At 33.5% G+C, this 11,652-nt stretch overlaps 1 protein-coding gene across 1 annotated transcript; it reads left to right on the plus strand.

Moving 5' to 3' along the window:
• The first annotated feature begins 739 nt into the window (after positions 1-739).
• LOC103497713 (signal peptide peptidase-like 4) lies at positions 740-10,447 on the plus strand. Its single transcript, XM_008460004.3, has 14 exons — positions 740-1,303; positions 1,957-2,115; positions 2,281-2,392; positions 4,550-4,669; positions 4,777-4,928; positions 5,037-5,219; positions 5,694-5,728; positions 6,536-6,698; positions 8,568-8,621; positions 9,010-9,102; positions 9,197-9,339; positions 9,647-9,717; positions 9,902-9,985; positions 10,068-10,447. Exons 1-14 carry the CDS (start codon positions 1,166-1,168, stop codon positions 10,178-10,180), a joined length of 1,620 nt encoding a protein of 539 aa, XP_008458226.1. The 5' UTR covers positions 740-1,165; the 3' UTR covers positions 10,181-10,447.
• Positions 10,448-11,652: the final 1,205 nt, after the last annotated feature.

An 11,652-nucleotide genomic window follows, 5' to 3' on the forward strand; every position in this document is an offset into this window, starting at 1 on the left:
AATAATCTAAGAACTTAATTGACTAAACTACAAGCATCTGCTCTTAACTGAACAAAAAATATAACAAAATGCGTAAATTGGTCCAATTACAAATTTCAAAGCTACTTCTAATGGTAATGTAGGTAGAAATTAATATTCGTCCAAATTTACATGTTTTATTTAACAATCTTTTACATTGAACAAATCCACACCTAACTTGATATAACACTGTTAGTTGTTAGTTGTTTTTTAAGTCAATCACATAACTCGTGTTTCTCACTCTTGACAATTCTATAATCCAAACAAATCAATCAATTCCAAATATATATATTAATCAAAATCCAACAAATATATTAGCTTTATTATTTACGTGAATCCACATTTATCATTACCATATTTCTTTTAAAAGTTCAACGATACCTATATAGAAGAATCGAACACTCATCATATCCACCAAATTTGCTCGAATGAACTTACCTTACCTTAGTTAAACTAGTTCAAATAAAGTCAAGTAATTAAGAAACAAACGCGTATCTATAAATACAACAACCAGGAATCAAACATTTGCTCCAACTCTAAAAAGAGAGTGTAATTAATACTCATGCCATAGCTTTTTAACGGTGATTGTGATTAGACCAATTAACAAAACTCCTTTGAGACAATCAATAATGGAAATTAAATTTAAGGGAAAAGAAAAGTTATTATCCAAATATAAATCAAATCATGAATGGTGAAAAGTACAATAATGGAGGTCGTGAGCTTGGGAAAAGGACAATAATGGAGTCAGCTACTCTGCAATTTCTCCCACGCTATGGTGACGCGTGTATCATACGAATAAACAGCAACGGCTATGGATTGATTATGGATTCATTTCTCTCTCAAAAACCCCAAAAAGGTTGAATCGAAGAAGGAAAGAAACCAGTTCAATTCAACGGTTCTTGTAGACGGCGTTTTCTATTCGTTTTTTGTTTCACTTATGGCCATAACGATGATGACCCATTAGAAAATCAAAGTAAAGACTGAAGCTTGAAGCGATCTCTCTCTCTTTGGTTTTTTTTCTTTTTTCCTTCTTCATCTTCTTCTTTTGTAGCTTCCTGTGAGCTTCTTCGATAAACTGTAAAAAGAAAACCCTATTTCTTGCTTTGGATCTTGGAATTGGAATCGGTTTTGGGATTGTTGGGCCGTGATGAATTCGCGGGGAGATGTGATTACTACGGTGCTTTTGGGTTTGATGCTGAGTTTGAGCTTGGTTTCAGCTGGGGATATAGTTCATCAGGACAGTGTCGCACCTACACGTCCTGGTTGTGAGAATAATTTCGTTTTGGTTAGTACTTGTGGTTCTTCTCTACTGCTGTTCTTTTTTTTTTTTTTTTCTTTTAAAAAGTTCACTTAATTGGAAGTTTCAATTTGAATTTCTTGTTCTTGGTACTTGAATTGTGTAGATTTGATGGTTGGACAATTTGGTTATTGGCTTACTTGTCTATAAGTAAATTGGACGAACCCCTTCAGGGACAGCGGGCTTAATTGAAGAAATGAAAAGTTGGGACTTGATGGTTTCGTAGTTTGTTTGTGATTTATGTGTCTGGTTTAGTTAGCTTATAGAGGTTCTTCATTCAATTATTCCCTCTCTGTTTCTCTCCGTCTCTTAAATGTTTTTTATGATTATTTTTTCTTCTCGTTTCTCAATTATTCCCTCTCTGTCTCTCAAATGTTTTTGATGATTCATTTTTGCTCCTCTATTTCGCTGCTAACATGGTAACAAGAAACGAAATAAAATGATGCTTGTTTGCTATGCTGTATCTTGTTATATGTATGTACTGACTGAGAACTAAAGAGTTAGATGGATTCAATGGACGGAGATTGGAGGTAGAATTGATTTTTTGTTCAAACAGTGATGACTTTGAGGATGGTTCTCAGTTTCTCCTACAATTATATGTGTGGTTATTTCATATTGTAGTCCATTGATTTTCTGTTAAGGTGAAAGTCCCTACTTGGGTCAATGGTGTAGAAGCCACTGAATATGTTGGTGTTGGTGCACGATTTGGCCCATCCTTAGAATCAAAGGAGAAACATGCCACCCGCACTAGAGTTGCTCTGGCAGATCCTCCTGATTGTTGCAGTATGCCCAGGAATAAGGTAAGATTTTTCTGATATCTATTTTCCTTAATTTAGATGTTAAGAAGAAGTATGATTTGAAACATACATCTTATTGGTCGTTGGTTTTTTGTGTTGATGCATATAAAGATAATTATACTTTAAAGTTCCATTAATTTGAAGTTGAAATGTTTGGTGTGCTTGTAGCTGACTGGAGAGGTCATTTTAGTACTCCGTGGAAATTGTAGTTTCACAAATAAGGCAAATATTGCAGAGGCCGCTAATGCATCAGCCATCCTTATCATTAATAACAGTAAAGGTATCAACATTTTCTTTTCCTCATCATTCTTGCTATATTAAGCCATTGATGACGAAAGGATCTGAACAAACTATGACTAGATATTTATTCATATCACTCTGCTACAAGACCTTTTGAGATAATTTTTTTTTACAATGGTTGCAACAAATTGTGGATATCTCTCCCGCTCTTGTTAGTATTTTTATTATTTCAGTACTTCAAAAAGTGACCAAGAATTTATTTATGAAATGAGCATAACTTTCACTAAGAATAACGGTGTAAGAGAGCATGATGTGCAAAGGAAGAGGGACCAAAACACAACTCTGATATACCCTAAGTAATATTAAAGAAAGGGAATGGCACAGAACTCACAAGACTTAGATGCTCTCCCCCCAACTATAAGTGTTAAGTTGAACCAATGACTAAATCTGCTCAATGTTTCATCTTAGAAAGTCCTGTCGTTTCTTAACCTGAAAATAAGTTTAAAGACTTCAATCCAACCATTGGAGAAGCTCGCCTTTCTCATTCTAGGAAGGATCAAGCAACAATTGAATGAAAGGAGTGTGCATCAAAATCTGTATGCTTAAAAGTCAAATATCAAAGGGCTATGAAGACAATTGACCCACACACACTATCCTAAACTATGTTTTCTGTTTCTTGGAAAAGAAAGCTTACTTATCATTGTTGTCAAACATTATGAGGATATCCTATCTTATATGATCAAGAAAATAGTTTCTTAAAGAACCCATGGGAATTAATTTACCCCATCCACATACCCAGGTCTTATAACCTTCTTTCAAATGAACAATATCTCGTCCATTTTTCACATCCATACATAAGATGTATTTAATATTCACCTTGAAAGGTTTAAACATAGGGTACTTCCTTGATCAAAACAACAATTGGAAATTAACTCCTTTTGGGACAAGGTGACTGACGATAACCTTGAACTGGAAAGATAGATAACCTTCCTAGACCATTCATGTGCAACAACTGGTAATTAACCCCTTATTGGATGATGTGACTTAGAGTCTTAGAATAAACCAGGAGAGCCAAAAAAAAGGCATTGGGGCCACGGTGCACAAAAATATGAGGCATTAAAAGTGAGATTTGTCGGGCTATGAGTATGATAGAGGACTAAGAGGAGGTTATGGTTTTCCTCCTTTAGAAAGAAGGGAAATTTTTTGTGGTAGGCTTGCTTCTTTGCACTTGTTTGGGGTATTTGGTTTGACAGGAATCACGAAATTTCTCAAGGCAGAGAAATTTGTGAAGGAGTTTTAGGAGGTTGTTAGGTTTAATATCTGAGTTTAGCCTCAGTGGCTATGGTCTTACTATAATTATTTGTGAGACCTTATTCTTCTAAGTTGAAGCCTTTTTCTTATTTATTTGGGTTCCTTTTATTGTTTTTTTTTTTTTTTTTTTTTTATTATTATTATTATTTTTGGTATGTTTCGTATATTCTTTCATACTTCCCAATGAAAGTTCCGTTTCCTATCTAAGAAACAAATCTTTTGGGCAGGATTTATGTATAAATGCTTTTCTTTTATTTATCTCAAAGAAAACGATTTCTCTATGAGTCCTTATACTTTATCTAGCTTGTTGTAAATTGTAAGATTGAAACTATGTTAGGTACCTAGATAAGAATATTAGTATATTAGTATTAAGGGGCATAAGGGTAATTAGATGGAAAGTTAGTTACTTAATTTTGTTGTAAATAAAGGGAGGAGGAGTGTTTGAAGGTAGCATTAGTTGAGTGGTTAAGGCTTGAGTTAGTATGCTCAAGAGGGAGGGTTCTCAAGTACCTTGAACTTGGATTATCTTGTATTTTTCCATAGTTACATTTCAATATATTCAGATCTGGTTCTTGTTAGGAAGTCTCCTAACAAACTACTGTGGCTTGCTCAACGTCAGCCTCTTTTCTTTCCTTTTTAGTTTAGATTTTTGTTGCCATTGCATATTGTTGCATCTGTGGCCCACCATTTCTGATGTCACTTCTATAGTCCTTTCAAGCTTCCAAGTCCGTTTGGTTGATGAACTTTATTTTTCATTATTTTTGTAACTGATAGAATGGTTCAACTCACTGTCCAATCTGGAGGTTAGTTCTTAAATTCTTGCAAAAATCTATTAAAAGTTATTTTTTGTTTTTAAAAAAGAGAATTCCTTTTTTCTTTTGTTCAGAACTTTTCAAGATGGTCTGTGAGGAGAATGAAACTGATGTAACCATAGGCATACCTGCTGTTATGCTCCCTCAAGATGCTGGTGAAAGCTTACAGAAGGATTTGAAAAGCAATATCTCAGGTGTGCATTTAATTTTGACCGATTTTGTGGTTAGCAATTCCTTTGTGTTTTATTCCCCCTTCTTTTCCATTTTAATTAATTTTAGTGCGAACTTACTCTTATTTCAGTATCTGTGCAACTTTATTCCCCGCTTCGACCAGTAGTAGATGTTGCAGAAGTATTTTTATGGCTTATGGCTGTTGGTACTGTCTTGTTGGCCTCTTATTGGTCTGCATGGACTGCAAGAGAAGTGGCTATTGAGCAAGACAAGCTGTTGAAGGTCCCACAGCTCTTCTCCAAATCTATCTATTATTTCACATGAGTTTCTCCTTGGGTACTCCGTACTTGGTACTTTCTGAATAGTTGACGGACTTTACTCCATCTGCAGGATGGTTCAGATGAGTTGCTGCAGATGGAAGCAACTGGTTCCAGTGGTTACATAGATATTAACACTACAGCAGCAATTCTATTTGTCGTGATTGCTTCATGTTTCTTGGTTATGCTCTACAAACTAATGTCTGCCTGGTTCCTTGATGTTCTGGTGGTTCTGTTTTGCATTGGTGGTGCAGAGGTTTGCCCATTCTTCCCTTTATTCTGGATTTTTAGATGGACAACTTGCTTTGTATCAATAAAAAATTGTCTATGAAATCTTGTGGATGTTATGATGTCCAAAATTGAATCAATTTATATTATTCACCAGTAAATTGTTTTAAGATGTCAGAATCTTCAAATGGTTGATCATTAATTAACAGGTACAAAAGAATTCCTCATAAAAAAAGAAAAAAGAAATTTAACTTGTAGATGTTTGAAGAGCTTTTTTATAATTTAATTACTTGAAAGTTTATCTCTATTTGGTTGTATTTGTTGTTCATACCTTTTTTTTTCTCTTCTGAGAGTTTGTATCTTTTAAACCTTTATTCTTTTTCAGTACACTAACGAGAACTTGTTCCTTGTTTATTTTTTTTTATAAAGGATATTTTAACAAATATAATATTTCTACTGGTGTGATGGGACTGTACCTCACAATATCTATGTTCTCTAACAGGGACTACAAACTTGCTTGGTGGCTTTGTTATCATGGTACGTATTTTCCCTCACTTGTGCATGGTTCAATTTTTATTACTGCTTTGCTTAAGGAAGAAGAAGCAAGGAGTGTCGATTCTCTCGCTCTCGTTTGGCATGCTATATGTTTTGTGAGCGTTTCTCCCTCCAAAATCTTTCCTATGGGCCTAGTTAGGTTACAGATGTAGTGCAGTAGATATTCATCACAATCTAGCTCTCTTATATATGATTTCTTGTTAGGCCCTTTGGCTGAAGAATTAAATGGATGTCCATGGTTATTAGATGCCTGAGAATAAAATAATCCTATTTAGTTCTATGGGAATGATATCAGCTTTGTGTAAACATATGATATTTATTTTTACATGGTTAGATTACTCTATAAAACTTGTGTAATTATAATACTTATCGTTGAAAGATAAACGATAATGAAATTACAAGATAAACCAAGTTTTCGAGGTAGTTAGACCCTCCCAATGTTAAGATCTCTCTCAAATCCTATCACTCACCAAGATATTGTTTGTCCTTCCCCATCCACACTCCATCTATTTAAAACAACAAGTCTAGCAAACTTCCTAACTAAATGGATGTATCTTTATAATATCCCAATCAACATACCTATCAGATTATTAAATAATGAATTAATGTTCAAATTAATAATACCATTCAAATATTTATATAATTTAATTATGTACTAAAAACATATAATATATTTCTGTGGGTATCTGTGAAAAGAAAAGATGACATTTTGAATTATTTTGAATTTTTGCATAATATATATTTCTTAAATTTTTTAGTGGGATGAAACTGATGGCATAAGAACTATAGTTTCAGATGGTTTGAACATGCTGCTGAGTCATATATCAAAGTACCCTTCTTTGGAGCGGTGTCACATCTTACGTTGGCAGTTTCTCCTTTCTGCATATCATTTGCTGTTCTTTGGGCTTGTTACCGCAAAAAATCTTTTGCTTGGATAGGCCAAGATATCCTTGTAAGAAATCGCTATTTTCAGTCTTCCAATTTGCTTGCTTTGTTTCTTTTTCATTTGCATCTAAAATTTTCCTAAGTTTAGCCTCGAATGTTAGTCATTACTTCCATTTTTTTTTAAATATATATTTTATTAAAAAATTTAATATCAGAATAATATTCAATGCTCTAGTATATATTCAGTTGTGACTTGCTCTCCTATCAACTTGATGTATAAATTTTTCACCTTTCTTGGCATGGCTTGGCTGGAGATTTTGTCTTCCTCCCTGCTCTTTAGTATTGATTCTTCAGTAGAAGTCTAGTTGAAAAATCATCTGGTTTAATAGTGCGTATCTTCTAAACTGGGACAACTTGTGGGTTTTCTTCTATAGTGGAAGGTATTTAGATCGAATAGGAAATTGAGAAAGAAAGCATTTTTCTGGGTGGATAAGAAAAATCAGTTCATAATACAAGAGGATAAAATTAGTATGTCCTTGAAATTTTTTATATTTTTCTTGATAAAAGCTCGGTTTTTCTAGAAGAAATTTAAATTTACATAACCCGTAGGATTAAGGTTTTGACTTGAGTGGTAATTTAGCACGGTATTAAAGTAGGATGCTTTGTGTTTGAGAAATCATGTAACTTAGTTTCATCTGCTTCCCAGTTAGACAATCACTTGTTTGCCCTCCTTGTAAATTCTATAAGTCTACAATTGCAAATGAGTAAGAGTGTTGAAGTATTGATATAACATTCAATTAATAATAACTAATAAGTTTAAGCTTTTGGATTGAGTGATGATTTAACTATATGATCTTGGAGAGCACACACTTACGGGGGGAATGAAAAATTATGTTTCTGTTTCAAAGAGAAAAAAAACTAGGGAACGGGGTTAGAAAGATGTAGAACTCCCATGCATGAGCTTGGCAGAAGGAAGAGTGTGGCTTAAGAAGAGAGAAGAAAAGTTCTTGAACTCACTTCATCGTACTCCTTTTTAATTGGAAGTGGTCTAGTTTCTACTGCACTTAAGCCTCTAAGATATAGTGCCATGTTTATTTTCTCCTCCACACCATCCATCAAACTCCATGTTCCTTGCAGTTGTACCTTTAGCACTACCTCTAAAGTCTATTCCCACTTCGGTAGATTTCCCAATCCTACCCTTACTCTGGTTTTTGGTCGCTTGTTTTTTTCACTCCTTTAGGAGTTTGTACTTTGTGTCTTTGAACCTTTTTTGTTTCTTCATTTTTTAAAATTATCATTATTACTACTTCTATTTATAGAAAAGTGTATTTTCTTAAAAAAGTAATCAATTATTGTGATAATTCAAGTTCTGAGAGTATATTTGGTCACCCCATTTCTGTAATCATACATATAAAAAAAAATGATCTGGTCATGGTCATATGCCTCTTTGTGCCAACATGTCCGTGGATTGGTTCTTCTTCTGATGTTCAAGCTGCATTTTAGTCCCAAAGATTTGAATACTTTTAAAAAAATATGATAATTGATTCTCTTTCTAATATAAGAATATTTATTATGCGTCTCTTTGTTTCTGTCTTATAAACTTGAGAGGATAAATTACAGATTTCTAAAAGACACTATTAATAATTTAATTGAAAAAATAATCTGCAAGCTCTGTGGTTTTAAATAACTTTCTTTTGTGGTTAATAATTCGGAACCTACCTATGATTTGAAATGATGATCTTCTAGGGTATGTGATAGCTCTTTCACTAGCCAAGGCTTTAATTTAGTTACTTAAATATCAGAGACCCACATTAATGTTACAGTTCATGTTTATAGTTAGTTAGAGTTATATCACATTTACAAGACCCACTCATTTGTTTGATGTGATTTCTTTAAAACTTCGTTGAAATGACTTCCTGTTCCCACTTTTATTCAGGGTATTGCGCTCATAGTTACAGTCCTCCAGATCGTTCGAGTTCCTAATCTCAAGGTAATTTTTACAAAAATAAATAAATTTGTTTTAATTGTTGTCTCCTATCTATAATCAACTTTGAGATCACAAACAATTTCACATATATCAAATATAAGTGTCGATGTTACCATATCTTTTCTAGAAAGTGTTTTGCTCAACTAAATTTTAACTTAGGATCAGCTTTTGGTTATTTTATGCCTAGAAATCCTTTTATTTTGCTAAATACCAGAGCTAAACCGTTGTGTGTACATTTAACATTGTTGTGGAAAATTCCATTAGACTGATTTTTGGAATACGAGCATATAATTGGAAATTTTAGAAAAAAATGAACACTGGGTCTGGAAATTGTAGAACACATAAATTGAAAACTCCAATTTTAAGTATTCAATTTGTTTTCTGTTATCAGGTTGGGACGGTGCTCCTTAGCTGTGCCTTCTTATACGACATTTTTTGGGTATTTGTATCAAAATGGTGGTTCCACGAGAGTGTTATGATAGTGGTGAGTTGCTTGTTAAAGCCATCCCCATTTTCCATTGTTCTTCATATGCAATATTATTTGTTTCGAGACCTTGTCTTATTGTTGGGAATTCCAGGTTGCTCGCGGAGATAAGAGTGGGGAAGATGGTATTCCCATGTTGCTAAAGATTCCACGGATGTTTGATCCTTGGGGAGGGTACAGCATTATCGGATTTGGTGATATTATCTTGCCAGGACTTTTAGTTGCATTCTCACTAAGGTGAAAGGAAACTACAAGTACTACTTTTTCTTTTTGTTCCTACATTTAGGATTGAAGCAAGTTTGACTTCAGTGGGTCAATATTAAACTAGTCAAATTCGGCAACTTGATAGTTTCAACTCGAAATATATGCACACGCTCTATCTCTCAACAAACTGTCATCAGAAACTGTTGTACCATTCTGATAATTCCTAGCAATAGTACCACTTGCATATGAAAATCTCCAAGTTCTTTTAAGTGGAATGCAAGAGTTCTGATGCTAGTCTCTCGTCCATGGAACTAAATGGTGGATTGCCTCATTTATGCAGATATGATTGGCTTGCAAAAAAGAAACTCCGAGCAGGTTACTTTGTTTGGGCAATGACTGCTTATGGCACAGGTTTGTTAAACACTACCTATGTAAGACAAACTCCAAAAAAACTTTTTTTTCTTTTTTTGGAATCTCTTTCTTTTGTTGCTCGTTTGTGTTCTTCCTGTACTTACGATAGGACGTAACAAAAGCCTGGGACTAAACATTCAAAAGTTGATATTCTGAAGTTGTCTTTGTTCATTTTGCATTTTAGGCCTACTCATCACTTACGTAGCTTTGAATTTAATGGATGGACATGGGCAACCAGCTTTGTTATACATTGTTCCTTTCACCCTCGGTAAGTACTACCACGGTAATAGAACCGGATTTGCCATCCTACCCAACAAATCTGCTAAGAAAAATGATTGATTTGATTGCAGGCACATTTTTGACTCTGGGAAAGCAAAGAAGGGATCTTAAGATTCTTTGGACAAGAGGAGAACCAGAAAGGCCTTGTCCACACATCCAACTCCAACCCTCATCTCAACATTAAAAGGAACAGTAAGTAACTTTGCAATCATAACCAACACCTGTTGTAATAGTAATACCAACTGTTATTAGGAGCACAAAGAACTTAGAGAACTCTTTTTCTTTCTTTTTACCTTTCTTAGGCTGTAGATGACTTCCCTCGTGTAATTGATAAAGCCTTTTTTTCTTCAAACTATCTATATACTTAACATAGAAAGAACACTGTTTTCGAGCTGCTGTCTCTGCAGTTCTGTTACTCGTGTTAATGTGATGTTTACTGCTGAGAATCTAAGATTTTTTCTTTTTCTTTTGGAAATTCAACACATACACCAAAGTAAGTAGTAGAGAAAGAGATGCTCTCAAACATGTCAGTAACTAATTACCCCTAGATGGCTGTCTTTTTAGAGCAATTTTTTAAAAGTTGGCATGGTGTTTCGGTTGACGTTCTAAGTCATTAAACAAGTTTTTCTAAGTTTAAAAAATGTGTCTTTAAATACTTAGGAAAGTTAATTCAAACGGACACTTAATCAATTGTTTTGTAGTTATTCTAGAGACGACATTTTGGTTGAACAAATTATTTCTTAAATTATCAATAATTACTTTTCCTTTTACTTTCATGTACATCTTTCTCAAAATCTTCCACCTTCTCCAACATTTACAAAACGTAAACACTTTCTCACGTCTATATTCACGAAATCTTGACTATTCATTTTCTTTTTTTGGTAATAACTATTTCTCTTGAACTTTTATTAAATAATTTAGATTAATTAAAAAGAAATCATCGTAAATGTTAAAATTATTGAAAATATTTATATAATATAGTAAAATTTTAGGTTCTACATGTAATTAAAGAGGTTTGGTATCTCATTATTTGCATCAACTTACATCTCTCACCAAAATATATTATTTTTTGTGTCAACTCATCCAATAACTTTTCTATAATGTATAAGATAAATAACAAATATGGCACGATGCAATAAATTAAAATTGCACTCACAACGTGCATCAAATGTTGATGAATGTTGAGATGTGATGTGTTAGATTATTGTCAAATATGGACTCTAACATGCACTAATTTCCGTGATTTGTTGCTTCTTGAGTCTAAATTTCTACAATGGTAATTTGACATAATCATGGTAATTTAACAACATCTTTTTCCCTAAACTTTCTATATACGTATATAGTCGACCTAACTCAACAAATGGACTAGATTATATATTTTACTCTCTTTTTCTCAATTATTGGAGTTTCAACCATAACAAACAACATTAACATAACGTAGATTTCCATACCCAAACAAAATCTAGAAAATTGATTTAAGGAAGAACATAGAATTATTTTAGCCAAAATGGAAAGGATAGTTTTAATGAATTTTTGGATTTCTTGGGAAAGTAAGCAAAAGTCATTTTGTGGGGGCCAATTTGGAATAATATTAAAATAGTGGGTCACCAAAATAAAAGTGGGAGACCCGTTTTATCAAAACTTCAACTACTCCAA

The sequence above is a fragment of the Cucumis melo genome, chromosome 11 (genome assembly GCF_025177605.1).
Source record: "Cucumis melo cultivar AY chromosome 11, USDA_Cmelo_AY_1.0, whole genome shotgun sequence".
NCBI lineage: Eukaryota > Viridiplantae > Streptophyta > Magnoliopsida > Cucurbitales > Cucurbitaceae > Cucumis > Cucumis melo.

Coding starts and splice junctions, on each gene's coding strand:
- LOC103497713 (XM_008460004.3), top strand. CDS start 1,166: ATGAATTCGCGGGGAGATGTGATTACTACGGTGCTTTTGGGTTTGATG. Junction 2,116..2,280: donor GCAGTATGCCCAGGAATAAG/GTAAGATTTTTC, acceptor GTGTGCTTGTAG/CTGACTGGAGAGGTCATTTT. Junction 4,929..5,036: donor AGCAAGACAAGCTGTTGAAG/GTCCCACAGCTC, acceptor CTCCATCTGCAG/GATGGTTCAGATGAGTTGCT.